Below are 26655 nucleotides of genomic sequence, written 5' to 3'. Positions count from 1 at the left end.
TGGCAAAGGATAAATCTCTCTCTTTTTTTTAAATTTTTGTTTGTTTGTTTTTTTTCAAGACAAGGTTTCTCTGTGTAGATTGGCTGTCCGTTAACTCACTCCGTAAACCAGACTGTTTACAGTAGTAGTTTTGTGACACAGGATTTATTAGGATTGTTTGTACCAGCAATGAGTGAAGTTAGTTACTACATCAGAGGCAACTGACCAGTGCCTATGCCGTTATAGGACACCCCTCCTTCCCAAATTGTAACTGCCGTGGGGTGGAGTCCAGTCAATTTTTCTTTAACTTTTTTTATTAAAGAAGATGCTGGGTATGGGGCTGCCAAGATACCTCAATAGATAAAGGCTGTGCTGCCAAAACTCAGATTAATCCCTAAAACCCATATGATGGAAAGAAAGAGCCGACATCTGCAAGCAGTTTTGTTCTCAACCTTCACACGGTGTGCTGTGGCATATATGCTTACACGCTGTTATGAAATCTAATGTGGCAAGGGGGTATTTTTGGAGGGCCCGGCCAAGGTGTGCCCCTGAGAAGTTACACCATAAAACCGATCTAGTATAAAGGTTTATTGGGGGAGACGAGGGTAGTGTGGACTTGGGGAAGGGACAGAGGCAGACAAGTGGACGTGTGGTCAGGCAGATAGGGAACAGAGCAGAGCCATGAGGGCAGCGAGAGGGAACGTGGGCAGTGGAGAACAGAGAGAGCTGGGGTGGCAGGTGGGTCCTCCTATCTACTGCAAACACCTGGTACATCTGGCCGCCATAGGTCACGATGTAAGGACCTGCTGGTGAGAGCAGGCCAGAGGAACTGCCTCTATATAACACACACACATACTAAAAGAAAAAAAAATAGCTCGGTAGTGCTGTTCATTTTTAACCCTACCTATCTGCTCAAGAGGCACTGAGGCAGGAGGATGGCAAGTTCATGGGCCACTCTGGACAGCAGAATGAGTTCAGGGTAGAGAGACTGTCTCAAAATGAAAAAAAAAGAGTTGGGGAATAGCTCAACGGGTAAGAGAGCTTTCTGGACAAACAATAAGGACCTGAATATGAGTTCCCAAAACTTAACAAAAAAGGCTGAGTACTTGGCCTGGAGAGATTATTATGTTAAACTTAACATAAAAAGCTGAGTATGTGGCCTGAAGAGATGATTCAACTGTTAAAAGCACTGGGTGCGCTTCCAGAGGCCCCTGCCTCAATCCCAGGACCCACATAGTGGCTCACAACTTCAGCTCCTTGGGATCCACAGACCTGTGCATGCATGCACTCAAACACACACATAAATGAAAGTAAAGAGTAAACTTCTTTAACGTTCCAGACCTCGAGTGTTGGCGCCTAGCATCTGAGTGCCAGCCAACTACCACTGACTCCACACCCATCCCCCATCCCCGACCCCCAGGCCCCCCCGGGAAAGTGGTAGTCGTCCAAAGAGATCTACAAAAGGGTTCTGTTTTTATTTTTGTTTTCCGGTCATGCTAAGAGTGCAAAGCTGAGCCCCGTGTAAGCACGGCAAGTACTGTTAACACTGAGCTACAGCCCTGGCCACACCACACATTTAGTTTATTTTTCGAGACAGGGTTTCTCTGTGTAGCCCCGGCTGTCCTGGAACTCACTCTGTAGACCAGGATGCCCTCCAATTCACAGATCCACTACCTGCCTCTGCCTACCTAGCGCTGGGATTAAAGACCTGAGCAATCGCTGCGCCCCAGGCTCAGACTGGCCTGCGGCGGCATGTTGGAATTAAAATGGACCCCTGTTCCTGACTCCTAAAGAAAAAAAAAAAAAAAAGACACAGGAACGGGACACGTTTCACCAGGGTCACACAGCAGAACTCAGCTCATCCTTGGGCAGGGTATTGAGGTGATGGCCGGGCCTGAGTCACTGACTGCCTTCCCACCAGAGGGCGCCCAGGGCTGCGGAGCTAGGCATGCGTGGGCGGGAGACTCTCCAGGCCAGCGTGTCTGGGGGAGGGGGGCGGGGGCCGCACCGGGTGTGGGCCGGGACTGCGTCCTGTGCACTCCCTCACGAATCTCTCCCCCTCCAGGACCCAGTGGTCTCGGGCTACAGGATCTGCTCTGGTGCATTCGATTCGTGTGAGTGCGCGCTGGAAGGTGCTTTGGAGACTAAGGGCAAACCATACACAAACTGCCACTGGCCCTCGTCCACGCCCAGAACTGGGTTCCCAGGCCCTAAGGCGGAAGGCGGGAGGGAGGGGTGTCCCAAGGGTGGGTAGGGCACTGAGTAACTTTTCTTCGGAAAATATGCAGGACTGGCCCCCAGCCCGAGACTGAGTCAGCGCAGAGTTGAGTCAGAAGCTGCACCGCCCCTGTGAGCCAGGATAGTCCCCCAGGCGCCTTTTCCTTAGGGGTCCCCGCCCCAAGATAGCCTGACAGCAACCCAAGCAGCAGGTTTGGCTTCATTGACCCCGGTAGGGGACACTCTTGGGTTTCCAGTTCCTTCTAACTGTCCTCACCCCACCTCCCCCATCTTTTTTGTCTCCCACCAGGGTCCCGTACTAAGGTGGTGAAGACATTCAGTGTCTGAGGCCCCTGTAGAGAGGAGGAAAGGCTATAGCACCGAGAATTCCCAATCCCCCAGGAGATCCATGAAAACCTGGGCTTTGGTAAAGCATTTCCTATTCCCACCCGTGGTCTCTGTCTTTGATAGGGACTCTACTTAAATATGACCTGAGGGTGGACAGAAGGGCCAGATACTTTGGTTCCCAATCCCACGCGCGCTGGGGAGACTCTGGGCTCAGGGGTGTGGAAACCATCCTCGAAGGAGCCAGGAAGTTGCGGTTTTTCTATCTGCTGCATAATCTCAGTGAAGTGGATGTGGTCAGAATTTAGGATTTGTGGGTAGGAAAGCGAAAGAGAGGTCCGTGAGAGGAACAAGGAAGCCAGGTGTGTCTGCTCTGAACCGCCGACGAGTCTGACTCCTGAAGACATAATAGAGTGGGGACCCTTGGCCTGGCCAAGTAGTAACAGTAAGTAGTAAGAGTAACAGTAGCTGCTTACCTATAAAAAGGGGTCTTGCTGGTATCAGTGTTTGTGTGTGACTATGTAGATGTCACACTCCTGAGAGTCGGTTCCACCAGGGCCCAGCATACAATAAGTGCTCAATAAATATCTGGGTGGGGCTATGGACATAGCTCAGTTGATAGAGTGCTTGCCTAGCATGCAGGAGGGCCTGGGTTCATACCCCAGGACTGCACACACCAGGCATGGTAGTTCATGCCTGAAACTCCAGCACGCAGGAAGTGAAGCCGGCAAGATGAAGACTTCAAGGTCATCCTCTGCTACGTAAGAAGTTCAAGGGTAGCCTAGCTTAGGTGAGACGCTTTCAAAAAATAAAAGGAAAAAAAAAAGGTCTTTATATGAATGATGGATGGATGTCTGTGTGTGTTTCTGTGATAAGCCCCTGTGTATGTGAAGGCGTAGGTGTGAAGGACGGACGGAGAAGGTTTGTCACCCCCCCCCCCCGCCCCCCTGGTCTCTATAAGTACTTTCACTGAATGTCTGGTGTGGGAGAGAAGATCCCCCTCAAGTCCTCATAGCCAGGCAGGGTGGGCAGGCAGGGCGAGCGGGCCAGAGCAGGGATCTGCGTGGAGCCGTGGAGCCAACTGGAGCCGGGGAGCCACAGCGGGGCAAAGTGGGAGGGTGAGCCGGCAGTCGCGGCGGCCTCACTCAGCAGAGCCCTTCTGTCGTCGCTTAGAAGGCGGCACCAGGCGGCGCGGGAGGTTGGCGGGTAGCCCGTGGCCTTCCAGCTTCGCCTCAATGAGGTGGCTAGCCAGGGCAAACTCCTCATCATCCAGCATGCCGTCTCGATCGACGTCGCTCAGCTTCCAGATTCGGCCCAGCACAGAGTTGGGGAGCTTGGTGCCCACCATCCAGGTCTTGGCCTTGGAGCCGCTCAGCTTGCCGTCGGCGGGCGCTAAGTTGTAGAAGATCTCGTCGTACTTGGATTTGTCCTTGGTCACCACCCATTCAGCGTCATCTTCTGAGCCCTCCTCGCCGTCCTCTATTGCTTCGTCGGGACCCCGCTCCACGAAGGGGCCCATGCGGGTGCCCTCAAACGCACCACCCTGCACTCCAGCCTCGACACTCTCCAACTCCTCCTGCCGAAGCAGCGGCATAAGCTTGGCGATGTCGTGGGTCAGCATCTCATCCAGCGCCTCCAGCAGCTTCGGCTTTAGCGAGTGGAACTTGGTGAAGTCATGCGCCATCAGCAGCTCCTGGGGGGTGGGGGGAGGAATGGAAAAGCTCACTGGTCAGGGGAGCGATCACAAGGCCACGCCCTCGGTTCCTGGGGGGGGGGAGGGGGGCGGGCGGAGTCTAGGTAGATACTCAATCACTAATGAGTCCAGTTCTGTTGTACATTTTCCCCCTTTGAGCTGAGAGCCTCGCCTAACCCAGGCTACTCTCTCTGCCTTCACTTTACAAATGTGCTTATTTTAAACTGTTTGAGACATGATCTTTATAGAGTGTGAACCCTGGCCTTCAATCTGTCATCCTCCTGCCTCAGCTTTCCAAGTAGCTGGGTGTGCTAAATCACCTGAGAGCCAGCCTGCCAACAGGAAAGGCTGCATTCCTTTTTTTTTTTTAATATTTATTTATTATATGAAAGCACACTGTAGCTGTCTTCAGATACACCAGAAAAGCGTGTCAGATCTCATTACAGATAGTTGTGAGCCACCATGTGGTTGCTGGGATTTGAACTCAGGACCTCTGGAAGAACAGTCAGTGCTCTTAACCGCTGAGCCATCTCACCAGCCCCAAGGCTTCACTTCTTGCACGCAGGACAGCCCGCTGGCCATGTGACTAAGTTCCAGCCAACTGTCTTTAAGCACAAGTTGCATTACCCAGTTGAATACGGTACCCACAAGCTGCACGTGGTTATGTAAAGTAGCTTAATCTATAGTTCCATTTTGTTTTTTTTTTTAATTTATTATTTTTATGTTTGTGTATGTGCTTGCACTAGTTCATGTGTACCGCATATATGTAGGGACCCACAGAAGCCTGAAGAGGGCATCACATCCCCAGAAACTGGAGTTTCAGATGGTTGTGAGCCACCATGTGGGCCATTCATTCTGGGAGCTGAACCTGGGTCCTCGGAAGGAGCATGCATGTCCCTAACCATTGAGCCAACTGCCCTGTGCCTCTTGCCTTGGCTAGCTACCAGCAGGGCCTGCCGATGCAGCTCATCTCAGGCTGGCCTTGAACTCGTCGTCATCCCGCCTTTGCACACCTCCCCAGCACGGGGACTAATGGGCAAAGGCCAGCGTACCCGAGTGGAACTCAGCTTTAGTATGGTCAGTGGCTGCCATATTGGGCATTACAGCTTGGGCCATTTCCATTAAAGGAAAATGTAGTGTCCTTAAAGAAAGACACTTTCAGCTGGGCAGGGGTAGCGCACGCCTTTAATCCCAGCACTTGGGAGGCAGAGGCAGGTGGATTTCTGAGTTCCAGGCCAGCCTGGTCTACAGAGTGAGTTCCAGGACAGCCAGGGCTACACAGAGAAACACTGTCTCAAAAGAGAGAGAGAGAGAGAGAGACTTTCTCCTTGCCCAGGCTAGCCTTGAACTCCTGTAGCTAGGATTTCCTTGAGTTCTTGATCTTCCTGTCTCTACCTTCCAGTTGCTTAGATTACAGGCACACAGGACCTTGCCTAGTTCCTCGCTCTCTTCTTATGTTAAAATATTTATCTTTATTTTATGAGTATGAGTGCTTTGCCTGTGTGTATGTGTGCACCACCTGTGTGTCTGATTCCCGTGGAGGTCAGAAGAGGGCACTGGATCCCCGGAACTGGAGCTATAGATGGTTGTGAACTTCAGTGTGGGTGTAAGGCCAGAAACCTAGGACCCCTGCAAGGGCAGTAAGTACTCTTAAGCTCTGAGCCATTGCCCAGCCCCCCCCCCCTCTCTTCTTGCTGTCTGGAATGCAGGCACAATAACTGGAGTTCCTGTCGCCAGTAATACCACGAGAACTCCTGGTTCTGGGCAAGCACGGAAAAGAGAAATACAGTAGGTCCCAGGTGCCATAGTAGGTTGCCCCACCCTAAGTATGTTCTAATGACTTAATAGGGGGGGGAAAAGTAACTTCCATGTTAACTGCTACCACAGGTTTTCTCTGCACTCTGTGACCCTAACTCATAAAGCCAGGTTCCCCTGGAGGAGATGCCACACGGCCCTCTGCCTCCCAGGCTCCATTCTCAGAACCCCCAGGAAAGTCTCCCCTCAACACCCTGCCTCCCCGTCTGGAGCGGCCCCCACCTGCATCTTCTGGCAGTCAGGAAAGTCTCCAGGGGAGATGTGGTGCTCCAGCTGGATCTTGGCGAAGATGACAGGCAGCTTGAGAATCAGCTGCTTCTTCTTGTTTTCCTTTCCGAACACCGAGGGCATCTCTTTCTTCAGGTAGCTGATGATGTAAGCATGCACCTGCGGAAGGACACAGGACAGTCACCAGGAGGGGGCTGGGAGTGGGCAGGGCCTGGGAATCTGCATCCCTTTCTCTCTGAGACAGGGTCTCTTTCTAGCCCAGCCTCGCCCTGAATTCCTGGTCCTCCTTCTTCCACCTCCTGAGTTCCAGGAGGACAAGCGTGCATCCCTGTGCACAGCTTTTCTCTTGGAATTGTCAGAGAAGGTTGCACTACACACCCCAGGCTGGATTCAAACTGCAACCATCCTCCTGTCTCAGCCTCTTCAATGCTGAGATTGCAGCTTTAAGCTACCATGTCTGACTGTTCCAGGCAGGTAAACCCCACTGTATTTTCTAGTGGAATTCAACCCAAGCTCCCCTCTCTGCTAAGCCATCTCAGCTCCTCTCAGCTCCTGCAAGCTGGCCGCACCCACATACCAGCCCGAGAGCCGGGACTTGCCTATCTCCTGGTCACATTCCTACGCAGCTCCACAGCCTGAGGCTCTCTCCAAGGCTCGTGGGCTCAGCCCAGAGCAAGCTGCCTTTAGCTGTGCCTAGCTCTGGGAAAGGATGTCCAAACTCCACCCATCCCACGGAAGCCAGAAACTGGACACTTTAGTTTCTTAAGAATCCTTAAGTATGGACTGGAGAGATGGTCCAGCAGTTAAGAGCACTGACTGCTCTTCCGAAGGTCCTGAGTTCAAATCCCAGCAACCACATGGTGGCTCACAACCATCTGTAATGGGATCTGATGCCCTCTCCTGGGGCGTCTGAAGACAGTGACAGTGTACTTACATATAATAAAATAAATGAATCTTTGGGTCAGAGCAAGCAGGGCTGGAGCTAGCAAGGCCAGAGAAGAAAAAGTGTCTGAAGACAGCTACAGTGTACATCCATATAATAAATACGTCTCTTTAAAAAAAAAACCCTTAAGTAGTTCAGTTGGACTTAAACTAGCAGTTCTCCTGCCTTAACCTCCTGAATGCTGAGGTTAGAAAGACTTCAGTTGCCAGGCAGTGGTGGCGCCCCACTTTAATCCCAGCACTTGGGAGGCAGAGGCAGGCGGATTTCTGAGTTCGAGGCCAGCCTGGTCTACAGAGTGAGTTCCAGGACAGCCAGGGCTACACAGAGAAACCCTGTCTCGGGCGGGGGGCAGGGGGAAGACTTCAACTTGTTTGCATTTAAAAACTTTTACATGTGGGTGGGTGTTTTGTGTGCATGTCTGAGCACCATGCGTGTGCAGTGCCCACAGTTGCCAGCAGAGGGTATCAGATCCTCCGGGACAAGAGTTAGAGCTGATTGTAAGTAGCCATGTGGGCGCTGGGGACCAAACCTGGATCCTCTCTAGAAGAGCAGCTCATGCTCTATACTGTTGCACATCTATCTCTCCAGCTCCCCCTCAATGGTTTTCTTTCTTTTTTTCTTTTTCTTTTTCTTTTTTTTTGGGGGGGGGGGGCGGGTGTACTGGCTAGTTTTGTATGTCAACTTGACACAGGCTGGAGTTATCACAGAGAAAGGAGCTTTAATTGGGGAAGTGCCTCCATGAGATCCAGCTGTGGGACATTTTCTCAATTAGTGATCAAGTGGGGAGGGCCCTTTGTGGGTGGTTCCACCTTTGGGCTGGTGCTCTTGGGTTCTATAAGAGAGCAGGCTGAGCAAGCTAGGAGAAGCAAGCCAGTAAGAAACATCCCTCCATGGCCTCTGCATCAGCTCCTGCTTCCTGACCTGCTTGAGTTCCAGTCCTGACTTCCTTTAGTGATGAACTGCAGTGTGGAAGTGTAAGCTCAATAAACCCTTTCCTCCCCAACTTGCTTCATGGTCATGATGTTTGTGCAGGAATAGAAACCCTGACTAAGACAGGGGGTTTGGTTTTTTTGGATTTTGGTTTTTTCAAGACAGGGTTTCTCTGTGTAGCCCTGGCTATCCTGGAACTCACTCTGTAGACCAGGCTGGCCTCGAACTCAGAAATCCGCCTGCCTCTGCCTCCCAAGTGCTGGGATTACAGGTGTGTGCCACCACCACCCGGCCACCCCTCAATGATTTTTCCCCTCCCTGACTGACCCCTGCAGCTGCCCCCACAGCCTCTCCCTTGTCTTTCCCCTTCACACACTGCCCACCAGCATCTCTCAACAGCCAGTACAGCAGCGTTTCCCCCGCCCCAGGCTCCTGCATGTGACCCTGCTCTCTGCCTGGAGGAGCTCTGTCCCAGTCTTCCCACCGAGTTTTTGTCCATGAAAAAAAAAAACAAAAAACAAACAAACAAAAAAACCCCAACTGCCTGTGTCATGGCCGTCTGATTATCTTCAGCCTGTCATCTTCACAGTTGGGCTGGAGTCATCATGATTTTATCTAACCACTCCGTTTCCCTCCATCGAACTATGAGCTCTGCCAGGCCAGGCCTTGTCTGTTTCCTTTGTCTCCAGTCCTGGGACAATACGCAGAGTGTCGCTCAGGAAATCATTGTGGGATAAAGCACTGAACTTGAGAACCTTTGAACCGCATTCTCATAAGTTACTGAAAACTAATCGGGGTGGCAGAGCAATCACCGAATGGAGCCCTGTCAGACGGAGACACAGTAAGGCGAGGGTGTGAGGGGCAGGCAGGGGTAAAGACACCTGTCCCCAGCCCTGTCAGACGGAGACACAGTAAGGCGAGGGTGTGAGGGGCGGGCAGGGGTAAAGACACCTGTCCCCAGCCCTGTCAGACGGAGACACAGTAAGGCGAGGGTGTGAGGGGCAGGCAGGGGTAAAGACACCTGTCCCCAGCCCTGAGGTGGGTCACCAGGACCCACACGTGCAAGGAGGGAACTCACCCAAGTTGTCCTCTGGCCTCAGTAGATAGACTGGGGCATGTGAATGCATGCACAGCACACATATCATGCGCACACAGGATAAAGTAAACTAATCAAAGACATTCAACAGTGATTTTAAAAAATCAAATTCTTCCCAGATCTTGTCTACAAGCATACAGCATTCTGGAATCAACTCTTCTAGTGATTTAGACTTCCACCAACAGGCAGAATCAGATCGGAGTGATCATCCATGGGTTGCCTTGTACAGATATGGAACCGAGGCACTGGGGTAGGTTACAGGGGACCCTTCATGAGCAGCTTTTTGGCCTTAATGGCCTTGTGCCACCAAAGGAGAGCATTTTCAAGAGAGGTTAAAGCCACGTGTGCAGTTATTGGTGACCGGACCAAGTGTGTGTGGATCATTTGTGAGGGGTGTGTGTGGGAGGGTGTGCCCACAAAGTGGGATGGCATCATGAAGTTTGGGCAGAGCCAGCCCCAGGACTGAGGCACAGAGGCACTGGGGAACTAAGGATGGGTTTGCAGAACTAGAGGAAAGCATGGCTTACAGGTCAGAGAAGCCAAAGGGGTAGGGGTGTGGTCAGGATGAAAGTCACTGCCTGCTACAGGGAGTCAATGGAGAAGGTGCGCGGTTGAGCAGAGAAAGCCCGCCCGTAAGGAAGAGCAGGGTTTGCCAGGAAAGCAATGAGGAGAGGGTCAGACATGGCTGGCCAACGGGGAGGGTTAGGGTTTGAGATAGTAAGCCACTTGGGAAGGACTGGACCTGCCGGAGCAGGCTAATGAGGAAGGATGTGCGGGTGTGGCCAATGAGAATGCGCCATTGGGAAGGAGGTGTGGCCTGCTAGAGGGAGTTAATGGGCAAGCTTCAGACTGAAAGACTGGGCTATGAGGGGCTCAGCCTAAGGGTGGGCAAGGACTGGCAATGGAGGAGGCGTGGCTTGTTATTCAAGGGGCGTGGCCCAAATGGGAGGACGGAGTCCGTCAGGATCATAGTAGGGGGCGGTCCCCTGCCATGGCTCCCATAGCAGAAAGAGGCAGGCGAGATTGCTGATAGCTTTTCCAGAGAGGAAGCATGGGAAGGTGGCAGGAAGAGATAAGCGGGTGGCGTGGGCAGGGCCGCGGAGCGGGTCGGACGCCGGGATTTGTCCTGAGTTTCCGGAGCTACCTCCCTCCTGGCCGGGGCGCCAGGTGTCCGGACCCGCTCCTTGGTCCCGGTGGGTGCCGCGGGCCCCAGCTCAGGCTTCTGCTTCCCAAGAGTGTTCTGCAGCGGGGAGTGAGGGTGACCAGGGGGTACTGAGAAGGAGAGAGGGAGAGGTGGGGAGAGAGAGAAGACTAGGAAAAGAGCATGAACAGGAGGGGATTCGTGACTTAAGGACAGCTTTGGCCGCCTGGGACAGTCGCCTGGAGCACCTGGTGCTCCCTTAGAGGATTCCTGCGGGGAGGGGGGTTGGAGGTAATGAGTCACTCCTCTCAGCTCCTTACACCACACCTCGGATGCTTCTACCACCTAGAACCTTCTGGGCCTCTTCTCCGGCCCAGCTTCCTGCCCCACCTCCTCCCTGGCCGCCTTCTCTATGAATGCTGCCTTCGGCTCTGAAAGCAAAGCCTTTGCCTCCCTCTCCCTCTCTGGGCCCAGCCCGAGGCAGACTATGTCCTCTCCCCGCCTGCCCCCCAGGTTCTTCCTAGACATGAATCTTCTCTCCAGAAGGCAGGTTGAGCGCAATCCTGTCATCCTGTTCTAAACCTTCCCGTGTCTCCCTGGCACCCTTAAGACAAAGCATAAGATCCTTGATGTAGCCCACAGGATCGGCAGCGCTCTGACTCCCCCACCGCGTCCTCAGTCTCACTGCGTAGCCCCTCAGATGCCCTCTCCTCTATGAAGCCTTCCTGATTCCACCCGGCCCTGAGACTGGACTTCGCTTGGCTATCGCTGCTACGGGATGGATCTGTTTGTCTTCTCCAGCAAAGACTGAGTCCTGAAACTTCCCCGGGGACCCCATTGGGCAGGGCAAGAACAGCCTTGGCCATTGCTGTCTCCCCCAGCGCGTCCCAGCAGAGGACTAGGACAAAAGTGACTTTGTTCAAGCTGAAGTTCCCCAGAGTGTCATTCATTCCAAAAATATTTACAGAGCAATTCAGACCCAGGCGCTGGAGACACTCACTGAAGGAATTCTAAGATGCCAGGTATCTAAGTACTTGAGTACGGAGTTGAGGAGGCAGAAAACAGGGGGCCCCCCTGACAGGCTCGCATGAGATGACAGAACAGAATGGGGGTGGGCACGGGGGAGGGAGGTCACAATGGAGTTAGAGGTAAATCTGGAGCAGATACGCTCATTAAAGGAGTGGCACCTTCCCGAGCCATGTGCAAAGTCAAGGGGAAGAGAAGGCTGCCCAGAAGAGCAAGCCATTGAGCACAAAGGCCCTGAGGTAGGACCGAGGCCAGCGGGAAGGGCAGTGGTGGGAAGGGTGTGAGAGGCGAGGGGGTGGGGAAAGATGTGAGCTGCTGGGTCGATCTGAATCAGAATTGACTCTCCCGGGGAATCCTGGGACCCCAGTCTAAGGAACAGCTTGGGAAGGATTTAGAGGCGTGGCCTAGTTGGAGGAGGTGTGTCATTGGGGGTCGGCTTTGAGGTTTAAAGGGACCGCACTGTTCCAAGTTAGCACTCTCCTGCTCTCTCTGTCTGGTGCTGTCTTGTTTTGTTTTGTTTTGTTTTGTTTTGTTTTGTTTTGTTTTGTTTTGTTTTGTTTTTCGAGACAGGGTGTCTCTGTGTAGCCCTGGCTGTCCTGGAACTCACTCTGTAGACCAGGCTGGCCTTGAACTCAGAAATCCGCCTGCCTCTGCCTCCCAGAGTGCTGGGATTACAGGCGTGCGCCACCACCGCCCGGCTGTCTGGTGCTGTCTTAACCTTCCAGCTGTTGCTCCTACCGGGTGCCTGCCTGCTGCAGGGCTCCCCATCACAATGGGCCTGGGCCCCAACCCTCTGGAACCATGAGCACCAGTAAATGTTTCCTTTTATAAGTTGCTGTGGACTCCGCTTTTGTTCAGTGGGATAGAAGAGTGAGGAGGCCAGCGACACGATAGAGACCAGGAAGGAAACATGCAAACTCAGGGCAATGGTGGAAGAGGGACCCTCTGCACAGGACTCTCTCCCTCAGGCCACACTGCACCAGACCAATCCAGCAGGAGAATTAACTGATCTGGGACCTAGGCGGTACCTGCCTAACTGCACAAGCAGCAAAGACAGACAAAAGATAAATCTGCCCAGCTTCTTCAAGGCTTCTAACTTAAGGCTACTATGGCTCGCTCCATCAGTCCTCCACAGACTTGCAAAGTCCTCCCCAATTCCTCCCCCAAGTCCTCTTCAGTTTCCTTCAGTGCTCATATAGCCTCCTGACTCCCTCCCTCATCTCCTGACCTCCCTTTCAACCCTCCCTCAATTTCCCCGAGTCCTCCCCCGGACCGATGTGCTCACCCGCACCAGCCGAGCCCGCTTCACTAGGTCGTTGAGCTTCCGCAGAGCTGCGTGGCGCGGCAGGCCTTGGATATCACGGAAGAGGTCCTGTTCTTCCAGCTCGAAGAGACGCCGGTTGTCCGGCACAAGGAGCGGCTGCGACCAGAAGGAGCCAATATAGACGCGAAGGACCTCAGGCGTGCCCACCACCTTGCCCAGCGCCCACATGAGCGCCCCGTAGACGCGCATGAGCTGCTGTGTCTCCACCATGTCTGCCTTGTTGAGTACAACGCGGATCTTGTCCTCGTGGCCACGCAAGGCACCAATGGCCTCTGAGAATTCATCGGAAATCTCCAGCTTGTGGGCATCAAAGAGCAAGATGATGAGGTCCACGCGCTCGGCAAACCAGCGCAGGACAGCTGGGAAGTCGTAGCCTGGAGCAAACAGGAGATAGGGACACAAGGGACAGTTCCTGTGAGCTGATACTGGATGGTCCAGATGCTCAGCATGTTTCTGGTTTTCTTTTGTTTTTGGTTTTGGTTTTTCAAGACAGGATTTCTCAGTATAGCCCTGGCTGTTCTGGAACTCGCTCTGTGGGCCTGCCTGGCCTCGAATTCAGAGATCTCCCTGCCTCTGCCTCCCTTGTTCTGGGATTATAGGCGTGCGCCGCCACTGCCGGGCAGCTCACGTTGTTAGCTATGCAATGCCCGTGCATGCCAAATAGCCCGGAGCCTCCATGCGTGTCCCATAACTGCCACTTCTCAGTACCCAGCTTTTGACAGATCTTTGAGCCTCCTGGCTTACTAGTGTGAGGCAACCACGCCTCCCAGACCTTTTCACTGCCTCGCCCTCCACCCCTCCACCCTCCTGGTTCCTCCGTCATCGTTGGCTTTCTCGTTCATTCCCTAGGCAGATATTAGGGGTTTGATTTAACATGGATGTATTCGTGGGCAGTTAAAATCCCAATGCACGGGGACTGTGAGATGGCTCAGTCCTCTGACCTCCTCTCATATGCTGTGGATTGCACCCACCTAGAGCCACACAAGAAATAAAATGTAATAACAATACTCGTAGATGCTAAAGTTGGGGGCTCAGCAGTTCGGAGAACACACTGCACTCCCAGACGACCCCAGTTCAATTGGCAGGCAGCACCCACAGCAGATAGCTCACCACCTCCTGTAACTCCAGTGCCAGGCGAGCCTGTCTTCTGGCCTCCTAGGGCACCCGCATTCCTGTGCACATTTGCACTAGTACACATATGCGTAAAAAATTATATACATTTCAAAAGTTTGTCATTTGTGTGTGTGTATGTGTGTGTGTGTCTGTCTGTGGGTTTGTGTGTGTACATGTGTACAGGTGCCTACAGAGTGTGTCAGAGTGTGACATACAGACTGCCTGCAGCAGGACTTTTGGGTGGTGGTGATTTATTTACCTGACATGGGTGTCTGGGAAATGAACTTCGGTGCCCTGCCTGAGCAGCAAGTGCTCCTAGCCACAGAGCCGGCCCTCCGCGCACACACACTCCTAAAAATTCCTAAAGTGGCTAAAGACAGTGGTGCACACCTTTAATCCCAGCACACAGGAGGCAGAAGCAGGTGGATCTCTTTTGAGTTTGAGGCCAGCCTGGTCTACAGAGTGAGTTCCTGGACACCCAGCTCACCCACTCCCAACACCTGCCATGCCCCTGACAGGGGCCCTTCCTGGGGTTTGTTGGATGTGCCAGCAATTGAGTGACAAGATGTCAAGATGCTAGGACAATTTTCATGTGTGTGTGTGTGTGTGTGTGTGTGTGTGTGTGTGTGTGTGTGTGTGTAGGTATCTGTGCATGTCTCTGTGTGTCTGTGTGTTTGTGTGCATGTCTGTGAGTGTGTCTGTGTATGTGTTTGTCTGCTCTAGGGTGTGTCTATGTGCTTGTGTCTGTGTGTATGCATACATATCTGTGTGTCTGTGTCTGTCTGTGTGTGTCTATGTATATATCTGTGTATGTCTATCTGTGTTTGTCTGTATGTCTGTGTGGTTGTTTGCTCCTGTGTGTGTGTATTTGTCTGTCTGTCTGTCTGTGTGTCTATATGTCTGTGGGTCTGTTTGTGTCTGTCTGTGTGTATGCAGATGTACCTGTGTGTGTCTTTGTGTTTGTGTGTATACATATCTGTGTGTATGTGTGTGACTCTGTGTGTGTCTGTGTATGTCTGTGCATGTGTCTGTGTATGTGTGTGTGTTTGTGTCTCTGTGTATCTCTGTGTCTGTCTGTGTAGGTCTGTGTGTGTCTCGGTGCAAGTCTCTGTGTTTGTCTGAGTGTCTATGTGTATGTCTGTGTGTGTCTATGTGTGTATGTGTGTGTGTATGTCTGTGTGTGTTTGTGTGTATGTCTGTGTGTGTGTGTGTGTGTCTCTGTGTCTGTGTGTGTCTGTATATGTATATGTGTGTGTGTCTGTGTGTCTCTGTATGTGTCTATGTGTGTGTCTATGTGTGTGTGTCTGTGTGTGTGTCTGTCTGTGTATGTCTCTGTGTGTGTCTGTGTGTGTGTCTGTGTCTGTCTGTGTGTGTGTGTCTGTGTGTATGTATTTGTGTGCGTGTCTATGTGTCTCTGTGTGTGTTTGTCTGTGTGTGTCTCTGTGTGTGTCTCTGTGTGTGTGCCTCTGTGTGTAGGGGGTATTGTAACATGAGTGCAGGTACCATGGAAGCCATAGATGTCAGATCCCCTGGAGGTGAAGTTACACGTGGCTGTGAGTGACCCAGCGTGGGCGCTGGGAACAGAGCTTGGTTCCTGTACAAGAGCGATTTGCATTCGTGCCCATTGAGCGACCTCTCCAGCAGTGCTCTGCGCTTGCCAGCATATCCATTCCATGACTTGCGTCCACACAGTCCTCCTTCACGCATTCCCTCTCTCATCCGTGCCCTTCAGTACTTCTCGCCTTTACCCACCCACTTAGGCGCTCACTGATGAGCGAAGCTGAGCGGGTAAGACCCGCCCCTGACCTGCCAATCAGGAATCACTGCCCTGCCTCCATTCACTGTGTGATATTAGGCAAACAGCTTAACCCCTCTGAACTTGCCTATCCCCTAAAGTTAAAAAAACAAAACAAAACAAAAAACAAAAACCCCACACATAAAAAACAGAGCTTATCTCTAGGAAAAACTGAAGATGGTGTGTGTGCCATTGTGCCAGCAGGAAGGGAGGCTGAGGGGATGCGCCAACTCTGCCCTTAGAGTCTGGGGACGGATTAACCTTCAGAGGATGTGAGGTGCCTGGAAGTTGTGCACAGTTCCCTAGAATCCCGTGATCTGGCCTCAGTGCGGATCTAAGAGGACTTCCTGGAGGAGAGGTTATCGAGCCAGCAAGTGACAGGATAAGAGACCATCACTGATGTCCTGACTTGAGCTCAGGGACAGAACAGACTCATTCATCCCACAGAACACAATTGTCGACTCCATTCTCCAGCTGAGGAAACGGAGACACAGAAGCCATGAACTCAGGAGGCAACAGGGCAGGAGTCACTCACTTCGTGTGGTAGCTACAGCTGCCTACCCACGCTCCCCGGTTTCCACCTCCAAAGGCGCAGGAGTGGGGGGTGGGCAACCCGGTCCTTGCTGGTGGGAGGGGAGGGGCAAGGACATTGTTCTTGGGGAAGGAAGGGCCAGGTCACTGTAGGGGCAGCAGCTGGGCCTCTCCTCCCCCACAAGCATCTACATACACCCTGGCCTGGATGTGGAAAGTGTGTCTCATGGGGTTGAGAGGGAGGGAGGGAGGGATAAAGGGAGGGGAGAGGGGGGCGGGGAGGTTGAGTCAGCATGGGAATGGAGACGTGGCAGAGAGACACGATGTTCACCCAAGGAAAACACTTGTCCGTGCCCATCGCCCGGGCACCCATTAGCCCCAGGCAGCTCACTTAGCCCTTCTCAGAAGCCCCTCATTCTCAGGCAGGAAACTGAGGCACAGAACTACAAGGTGGCTTGTGTAAGTTATAGTGTCAGGGAGCAAAGCCTGGGGTACTGGTGCATGCCTGCCATCTCAGTGCAAGAGCAGCTGAGGCAGGAGGATTGCCACCAGTTGGGGGCCAATTTGGAACATATAGTGAGTTCTAGACCAGCCTGAACTATAGAACAAGATTCTGTGTCAAAAACAAGGAAATGAAAAAAAAAATTATCAGAGTTCAGGCTGGAGGTGTGGCAGCGAGACACCCCAGGCAACAGTCACACCAGGCCAACCTCTCCAGGCAGCCACACCCCTGCCAATGCACACCCAGCATCAAACAGCTGGACACATCAGAGTCGCCTGGAGCCAGGCCCAGGTGCCCAGACATATTTGTGTGTCAGATTCTGGGACCTGCACAGATCATCACATCACATCACAAACAGAGAAATTAGTGCATCCTCCAGCACAGAGGCCCATCTGAACACACACTGTACTGCACTTAGTACTGTGATGCCCAGGCTGGCCTCGAACTAGTCACAATCCTCCTGTCCCAGCTTTCCCAGAGCTAGAATGTGTACTGTCGCCGGGCGGTGGTGGCACACGCCTGTAATCCCAGCACTCTGGGAGGCAGAGGCAGGTGGATTTCTAAGTTCGAGGCCAACCTGGTCTACAGAGTGAGTTCCAGGACAGCCAGAGCTACACAGAGAAACCCTGTCTCGAAAAAACCAAATCCAAAAAAACCAAAAAAAAAAAAAAAAAAAAAAAAGAATGTGTACTGTCACATGAGTTAGTTCTCTCTGGCAGTTTTATACCTTTCAGGATGCATAGTACAACCTGCACAGACAAACATGGATTCAGACATGCATGTGCACACACATTTCATAAGTGCATAGAGTCATGTAACTCAATGTTAGAGCCCCGCCTAGAATCCCTCAGTGAGGGACTGGGGGCGTGGCTCAGTGGTAGAGCCCCTGCTTAGAATCCCCCAGTGAGGGGCTGGGGGCGTGGCTCAGGGGTAGAGCCCCGCCTAGAATCCCCCAGTGAGGGGCTGGGGGCGTGGCTCAGGGGTAAAGCCCCTGTCTAGAATCCCCCAGGGAGGGGCTGGGGGCGTGTTTCAGTGGTAGAGCCCCGCCTAGAATCCCCCAGTGAGGGGCTGGGGGTGTGGCTCAGTGGTAGAGCCCCGCCTAGAATCCCCCAGGGAGGGGCTGGGGGTGTGGCATGCTTGTCTACTGTGTTCAAGGCACCAGCACTGCAACAAAATAGCTTCACAGGATCCCTCTATGTCCCCCTGTCTCACACCTTCTCTCCAGATTACATAAAGTCACAACTAGTCACAATTAGAGGTACATAGCACACGTAGCCCGCAACTCACACACTTCCATCAGTTCTCACGACTTCAGAGTCACGGCCTCCATGTCACGCCTGTATGCACACATCACCACACCCATCACACACTACTCTCCCCAGGATTTCCTCAGGTCTCACCACCCCCACAAGCCCCACCCCCACAGACAGGCTCCGCCTCCCACGCCTCCAGAGCCAGAGGAAGGGGATCCCCATCCCCACCCTTCATCTCCTGCGGAAGCGGGGGGTGGGGTGGGGGGAGCTGGGCTCTCCATCGTTTCGGCCCAACCCAACGGCTAAGCACACCAGGAATTCCTTCCCCTGCTCCCCCCTCCTCCAGCTGGCAGAGTGCTGTGACCATTTCTGCAGCTGCCTCCTGTGTTCCTCCCTGGGGCTGCGCTGCTGGATAGCGGCCAGGGGCACTGGCAATTTTGGAGCCAAAACCTGCCCTGGCCCTGCCTCCCGCCCGGCCTTGGGTCCCCTCTGCCCCACACTGTTGTCTCCTTTGCCCTAATTCCCTGGCAGAGATGTACAGATGAGGGTGGACAGAGGGGCCGCGGACCCAGACACCGGAGTGGGGGAGGTGTGGGGGAGGGGACCGAGACTGGGATCGGAGTGGGACTAAGAGGGTGGGCAGAGTGGGTGGGGACGTGCTCACTGGAGGCTCTGCTGGAATTTACTCCCCGCTGCTCCCCCTGCACAGCTGTTTATAAATTCCAGGCCAGGTCTTGGCCCCCACCCAGATTCTCCCTCTCAGCTTCGTCTGCGGCCCAACCTCTGAGCCAGGAGCTCAGAGGGACAAGCGAGGGGCCCAGGACCTCCCTGCCCAACCCTGTCTCTCCCTGGACCCCGAGTATCTCCCGCACCCTACCCCCAGCCTCTGCCCCTCTTCCCTCCCTTTCCATCCTCCTGGCCTGCCCAGACATGTGGCGGCAGCCTGTTGCCATGTGTTCACCCGTGTCTCCCCGCCCCACCGCCAGCCCAGCCTGGCTTCTGTAGCTCCAGTTGTCTGCAGAGGGACAATCAAAGAAGACCCCAGTCTCCTCTATTAAATCTATAGGTGCAGCCTCAGCCCACCTCCTGTACACAAGGAAGTCCAGGCCCCAGCCTCCTCCCTCAGACCTGTGTGTACAGACACCAGCCTCTTCCCCAAGACACAAGGGTTTTGGGGAGAGGGTCAGCCTCCTCCCTCAGACCTGTGTGTACAGAAGCCAGCCTCTTCCCCAAGACATAAGGGGTCTGGGGGGGGGCAGCCTCCTCCCTCAGACCTGTGTGTACAGACACCAGCCTCTTCCCCAAGACACAAGGGTTTGGGGGAGGGGGGGTCCAGCCTCCTCCCTCAGACCTGTGTGTACAGACACCAGCCTCTTCCCCAAGACATAAGGGTCGGGGGAGGGGGGCAGCCTCCTCCCTCAGTCTGGGCTTCCTCCTCACTCACCCCGGCTCACTCTCTGTTTTGCACCTGATAGGATGCCGGGCGTGTCGATGATGCTGATGCTCTCCAGGACCTGGTTGGGAAGTTGGGCGCACATAAACCTGGGGTGCGGGGAGACAGAAGGCCAGGGGTCAGTGTAAAGTAGGGCAAAAAGGAGATGTGAAGAAGGGGCACTAACAGTACCGTAAAGAAAGGGAGGTACAGAAGTCCAGGAAAGAAGAAAGTCCAGAGGCATCATGGGATCTATATAAACTTCTATCTGTGTCTAGGGATATCCCAAGTCAAGTCACTTGACCAAGGCTGCCCAGTATTCAGCGGCAGAGGCACGATTGGAACCCAGGCCCCAGTAGGGGAGGGAACAGACGCAAGAAGGGAAAAAGCAGTCAGAAAGAAGAGAATCGGAGCTGAGAGGGACAGAAGGCTTCTGAGACAGACGCCCCTCGCCCCCTCCTGGCTGCCAGTCTCCACACCTGTTAAGGAAAGTGTTTCCAAAGGGGTTGAGTTTTCGGAAGGGCTTCTCTGGGTCCACCACGAGCGCGTTTCCGGGCACGGTGCCCTCTGTCTCGCCGTGCATGACAGCTACGAAGCAGTCGGTGGTGGGCTCGGGACCCACGCGGGAGCCAGGGACCTCCTGCTCCAGGAGGTACTGGATGAAGCTGGTTTTGCCGGTGCTATACTGGCCGGCCACCAGCACCATGGGTTTGCCATCGAAGTCAGCATCTTCTAGGGCCGGTGAATGGAAAGACCCGAAGCGGTAATGCTCCTCCAGGGGAAGAAGCTTTGTGCGATACAGCTCCTTGAGGGACGAGGTCACGGTGCGGATGGCCTCGGGCCGCTGGCCCCGGGCCCCACCCTTCTTCAGCCAGCTGAACATGGTGACTTTCGACGCTTACTGGGTCACCCAAGCAGAGAGACTACAGGGTGGAGAGCTCACCTGCCAGAAGAGGGGGGAACACAAGGGAAGACTGCTAGAGAACTGTAGATGCGGGGAGGAGCGGGGCGGCCCAGTGATAGGAAGAGGGAGGGGGAGGGGCTAGCCTGAGTCTGGGCGCGCGGCTGGGTTCAAGAGGAGGAAACGCTTTGAAAAATTAAAGAGAAAGGAAGGAACTGCTGAGGAAAGAAATGCAGCCCTGAGCTGGATAAGGTTGGGTAGTACATCTGTAATCCTGCGAAGCTGAGGCAGGAGGATCAGAAGTTCCAAACTGGACTGGGCAACATGTAAGATCCTATCTCAAAAGACCCACATTCAAAGAAACCCGTTCCCTAAAAAAAAAAGTTCCCAAATCCGTATACCATCACATTACACGGCCATCACTAAACACACACATCTTCACTGAAATGGCTCACTCCGTGCTGCAGGAGCTATCGTCCAAGGGAAGAGTCCTGAAGTCCAGTTGCCTCCCAACCAGAGCCCACAGCTGAGGCCCCGGGCACCCAACAGTTAGTGATACCTGCAGAACTCCAGGCATTGAGAGGCGGCCTGGGAAACTGACCGCCCCGCGGGGTCAGCAAAGCGCTGGGAAAGGCTGACTTCTGAGTTTCTCTGTGGAGCAGCAGGCGAGGCAAAGGTCTTATGCACAGGATGGTGTGTACAGAGGGCCAAGGGTGGGACAGGCTCTTGGGCCGCTGAGAGCTGAGAATTGTCTGGTGGCGATGCAAAGCCAGAGGGATGAGAAACGAGGCTGTAGAGGCTTCCCGTGCTCCCAGGGCAGGAGGAGTCTTGTCATTGGAAGAAAGCATGAAAACTATCAGCCAGACACTAGGCCAGCTCATATTCGGGGTGTGGTGCTAGAACAGAACCCGGGATCTTGAGCATGCTAGGCAAACACAGAGCAAAGCCATACCTGAGCCCTTCACTGGGGCGCGGGCGGGGGGGGGGGGGTCTAGTCTAGGCAGGAGCTCTAAATGTTGAGCCCCACTCACAACCCCGCGCTAGATCTTAATGTTCATGACTTTATCTGGTGGCTCTACCATTACCCCATGTGAAGTCTTTTCTTTTTGAGATTGTGTCTTGTGTGTTCACGATGCACTTGAACTTCCGATATTCCTGTCCCTACCTCCCTAGTGCTGAGACTGCAGATATGCATGCCTACTTTTATCGGGAGTTGGGGGCTAGAACCTACGGCTTCAAGCACGATGGGCAAGCACTCTAGAAACCCAGCTGCTTCCTCAGCCTTACCCACACCGCTTTACGAGGAAACAGAGCCTCAGGAAGACATCAGTAGCTCACACAGGATCACTGAGCTAGAAAGCACTGCAGCTGAAATCCCATCTTGGGTCTCAAAAGCTCACCTTGCAGTAGTGAGCACCCCCAAAGCCAGACTGTGATCTCTGTGGCCCCTCAAGACCTGGAGAGTCTGGGCAGATGCATCTCCTGGCTGTCAGCGAGTCTCTCCTCTCGCTCCCTAGGTAGATGCATATTTTAGTGACTTTGCAGAGCCAGCTTTTGGTCAGGTCAGAGTCTCAAGCTGTTATTCTTCACAGAAAGAATCGAGAGCTCCCTAGAGAAACAGCTGCCCCGGGGCTGGAGTTGGGGCTGGGGGGAGGGGGTGGGTTTGGGAAGGAACAAGATAGTCTGGGTCAGTTCAAACACCACCCAGCACTTAGCCTGAAACGGTTCTCCTTAGCCAAAGGTGAGACAATTTCCCTTTTTATTTTCTTTCATTAAAGAATATTGTATGTGTCTTTTCTAGGTAGGTTTGTCTGTGTTCCACATGCATGTCGTGCCCTTGGGGGCCAGAAAAGAGTTTTGGATCCCTCTGGACTGAAGGGTGGTAAGCCTATCATGTAGGGCACAGTGCATAGCTGTAATCGCAGCCCTGGGCAGGTAGACATAAAAAGATTACAAGTTTGAGACCGTCCTCAACTTCTGGAAGAGCAGCCAGTGCTGGGTCTCAGCCGACTCTCCACTACCACCAGCAGCTCCCTCTCCCTCCCCAGCACCCTCCTCCCCTACATTCTCACTGTGTAGCTCTGGCTGGCCTGGAACTATGTAGCACAGGTTAGCCAGCCTTGTACTGAGATCTGCCTGCTTCGGCTTCCTACATCTTGGGATTCAAGGAGTGTGCCACCATATCTGGCTTAAAACTGGGCCAGTGTAAGCATCAAAACAAACAAAACCCCAAACCCTGCAAATCAAAACATAAAGTCGTTGTGACTCAAAGGAAGCCGGAAGAGTGGAAAGAAAGTGGATTGGAGAAAAGGAGGGGTGGGAGAAATAACAGACGGAAGGACCTGGGACACAGGTGAAGAGAGGGGGCCCTGGGTGTGTCCCAGGCAGGGAGGCGGCTGACGGGCATCTCCAAAAGGACGCTTAGGGGTGGCTGAAGGGTCTACACCGCGTTCGGAAGGCAGGAGAAGGCTCTTGGGTGGCAAGATGGACCAAAGAGGAGAGATGGGTGTGGAGGGTAGAAAGCCACTTCAAGGAGGGAGTCTTCAAGGATGAAGGCGAGGTAGGGTCTGGAAGAACTGGGGGTGGAGTAGAGGGGCTATGGGAGACCGGAATACTAAAGAGAGGCTGGGGAGACCTGAGGAGGTTGGGGGAAGTCACAGAGGTTTGAGGAGGGGTCGGGGTGGTCCTGGAGGGATTGGGAGCGACTGGGAAAACTGTTACCGTGGGGAGCGGGGGTGAGGTGGGATTTGGGGAGCACTCACCAGGGATCTGGGGAGCGCAGAGCAAGCAGCCGGAGCCCTCTCCTGTCCGCAGTGGAGTGAGACGGGTGGGGCCGCGCGGGAGGAGCGGCGAGCAGGGCGGGCCCGGGGGGCCCCCTGTCCCAGTCCGCGCCAGCCCCGGACGCCCCCTGGCGGTCACTGTGAGAACGCACACAGGTTCGAGCGTCCAGTCCTGGTTCAATGTGTTCCTCCTCCAGCTTTTGACGACTACCTCTCTTAGCAAATAAGTTGACAGAGGCTGCAGCAGGCCTACCAATAATTTATCTGATCATAGTGGTGCATGCAAGTTTGAACCAGCCTGGACTACCTGGCGGGATCCTGTCTCAAAAAATAATTGTAACAGTAATTTTAAAAATCTAAGTGCAGGGGCTGAAGAGGGCTCTTCCAGAGGACTTGGATTCATTTCCAGCACCCACATGGCAGCTCACAACTGTCTGTAACGCCAAGATCTGACACCTTCGTACACACATACATGTGCAAAGCAGGCAAAACACCAATGCATATAAATAAATAATATAAATTATTAAAATGTAAGTACATGGCCAGAAGCCTTTAATCCCAGCATTTGGGAGGCAGAGGCAGGTGAATCTCTATGAGTTTAAAGCCAGCCTGATCTTCATAGAAAGTTCTAGACCAGCCAAAGCTATGTAGTAGAGATGATGTGTCTCTACTATAAAAACAACCAACCGCCCACTACCACCACCAACAAAAACACAAGGGGAGAAACCCTCAAGGCCACGGGGCTAGGGAAGTAGCTTTGTCGGTAGATTGCACATCTAGGATACAAGAAGCCTTGGGTTCTATCCCCAGCACAGAATATACCCAACATGGTGGTGCAGGCCACTCTCAGAGCTAGTTCGGAGATGCATCACGCGGTGTGATAGTTTGAATAAAAATGGCCTGCATAGGCTCATAGGGACCGGCTTTATTAGGAGGTGTGGTTTTGTTGTAGGTATGGCCTTGTTGGAGGAAATGTGCAGCGGGTGTCGGGGAGGGACATTAAAGCACCAATGATCAAGCCACACCCAGTCTCTCTCTCCCTGACGCCTGCCACTCTGGATGTAGAACTTCTCTCCAGCACCATGTCTGCCTACTTATTTCCAAGCTCCCTGACATGATGATAATGGACCGAGCCCTGAATAAAGACTCATTTATTTATTATTATATGTAAGTACACTGTAGCTGTCTTCAGACACACCAGAAGAGGGCGTCAGGTCTCATTACAGATGGTTGTGAGCCACCATGTGGTGGCTGGGATTTGAACTCAGGACCTTCAGAAGAACAGTTAGTGCTCTTAACCGCTGAGCCATCTTGCCAGCCCCACCAGCTCTGATTAAATGCTTTTTTTGTCCCCCCCCACCCCCGCACCGAGCTGAGGACCAAACCCAGGGCCTTGCGCTTGCTAGGCAAGCACTCTGCCACGGAGCTAAATCTTCAACCCCAATGCTTTCCTTTATAAGAGTCGCCATGGTCATGGTGTCTCTTCATAGCAGTAGAAACCCTGTGACACACGCCTTCCTTTATTTTGGCTTTTTAGCATAGAGTCCCACTAAGTAGCCCAAATTACCTTCGTGATCCTCCTGCCTCAGCCTCCCACATGCTGGTATTATAAGTGTATGCTACCGTACCCTCAAGCAAACGGTTGCTTTTCTGAAGATGTCGCCTGCCCACAATGACCACTCTCAGGAGTGCTAGGATTACTGGTGTGGACCACCACACCCAGGTTATAAAACTCAGGGCCTCCTGCATACCAGTCAATATTTTTTCTTAACTTTTATGTATTTACTTTTTTAGTTGTTTTTGTTTGTTTGTTTGTTTGTTTGTGGGGAGACAGGGTTTCTCTGTGTAGCCCTGGCTGTCCTGGAACTCACTCTGTAGACCAGGCTGGCCTCAAACTCAGAAATCCGCCTGACTCTGCCTCCCAGAGTGCTAGGATTACAGGCGTGCGCCACCACCGCCCGGCATTTACTTACATTTTTAAGATTTACTTTTATGTGTATGAGTGTGTGGTGGTTTGAACAGGTTTGGGCCCTGGAGATTCACGTGTTTCAATGCTTGGCCTTAGAAGGATACACTACTAGGAGGTGTGGCCTTGTTGGAGGAAGTGCCTTACTGTGTAGGAGGGCTTCAAGGCCTCCTATGCTCAAGCTCCACCCAGTGCAGAAGACAGTCTCCTCCTGGCTGCCTTCCGATCAACACAGAACTCTCAGCACCATGTCTGCCTGCGTCCCGCCATACCGATAATAGACTAACCCTCTGAAACTGTAAGCCAGCTCCCCACCCCCAATGTTTTCTTTTGTAAGAGTTGCCTTGGTCATGGTGTCTTCACAGTAATAAAACCCTAAGACAGGTGTTTGGCCTGCATACTGCACAAGTCCCAGGTGCCTGCAGTACTCTCAGAGACCAGAAGAGGGCATCAGATGCCCAGGATTCAAGTTACAAATGGTTACAAGCCATCACGTGGGTGTTAAGAATCAAACCCAGGTCCTTGGCAAGAGCAGCCAGTGCTTTTAACTGCTGAGCCATCTCTTCCGTCTCTGTTTATTTGTACTTTAATACAGGGTTGTTTTTTTTTTTTTGTTTTTATTATTTATTTATTTATTTATTTATTTTGGTTTTTTGGAGACAGGGTTTCTCTGTGTAGCCCTGGCTGTCCTGGAACTCACTCTGTAGACCAGGCTGGCCTCGAACTCAAATGCGCCTGCCTCTGCCTCCCAGAGTGCTGGGATTACAGGCGTGCGCCACCACCACCCGGCAATACAGGGTCTTGTATAGCCCAGGCTGACCTTGATCTCCCCAAGTAATTGAAAAGAATCTTGAACTCCTGATTCTCTTGCTTCCACACCCGGAGTGCTGGGTCGATCGGCATACACACCACACCCCTACATGTTTTTGAGCCTTATGTCTCTGTGTGTCCATGTGAATTCATGTGTCCCATATACGATCAGCAACCCAAAGGAGACCAGAAGAGGGCACCATATCCCTGGAACTGGTGGTGTGAGCAGCCACTCGGGTGCAGGAACCAAACCTGGTCCTCCACAAGAGCAGTAAGCACTCTAAACCACTAAGCCATCTCTGAAGCCCCATGGATGTCTTTGGACAGAAAACTAAAACAAGATACTGCGTGGATGGTTGATAATATTGACCGTAGGCTGCCAGGGTTCCAATCCCAATCCCATATCTGCTGAACCAATGGTTTGGAGCATTTTCAAGAAAAGTCCACAATACAAAACTGGGTATACTGAGAACGGACAGCACTGGTTTCAGAGGCTGGGACTTCCAAATTACCTTCTAATTAAAAAAACAAACAAAACCTCCTTACAGTTATGTATGTGTGGGCATATGTGTGCCTGCACGTATGTAGTGGTTGGAGAATAACTTGTGGGCATCGGTTCTTTCCTTCTAAGACAGAGGGATTAGATTAGGGTCATGGAAGATGCCACCGCATCTACTGAGCCATCTTACCAGCCCCGCAGCGCTTAAAACAGGGCCCAGGACCCAGTGGGCATTCACCCGACATAGAATTCTTCTCTATTGGCTTGGTTCCAACCCACCACCATTATCCCCAAAATAAAACACTCAAAACCAACAGGGGCCGAAGGGGGCCTGAG

At 53.0% G+C, this 26655-nt stretch overlaps 1 protein-coding gene across 2 annotated transcripts; it reads right to left on the bottom strand.

The window, feature by feature from the left end:
• Positions 1 to 552: 552 nt before the first annotated feature.
• Positions 553 to 23092, bottom strand: Ehd2 (EH domain containing 2). 2 transcript variants are annotated; one of them, XM_052172225.1, is made up of 7 exons: positions 21665 to 21856; positions 20824 to 21091; positions 19843 to 20306; positions 19376 to 19473; positions 12699 to 13111; positions 6272 to 6436; positions 553 to 4234 (listed from the first exon to the last, which is right to left on the bottom strand). In XM_052172225.1, exons 3-7 carry the CDS (start codon positions 20244 to 20246, stop codon positions 3683 to 3685), a joined length of 1632 nt encoding a protein of 543 aa, XP_052028185.1. In that variant the 5' UTR covers positions 20247 to 20306; positions 20824 to 21091; positions 21665 to 21856; the 3' UTR covers positions 553 to 3682. The 2 variants fall into 2 exon arrangements, with proteins under 2 accessions (XP_052028185.1, XP_052028184.1); XM_052172224.1 differs by lacking the exons at positions 20824 to 21091; positions 21665 to 21856 and adding an exon at positions 23027 to 23092.
• Between the last annotated feature and the right edge of the window lie 3563 nt (positions 23093 to 26655).

Source organism: Apodemus sylvaticus, chromosome 1 (genome assembly GCF_947179515.1).
Source record: "Apodemus sylvaticus chromosome 1, mApoSyl1.1, whole genome shotgun sequence".
NCBI classification, from domain to species: domain Eukaryota; kingdom Metazoa; phylum Chordata; class Mammalia; order Rodentia; family Muridae; genus Apodemus; species Apodemus sylvaticus.
This window is presented reverse-complemented; position numbering and strand designations above follow the sequence as displayed.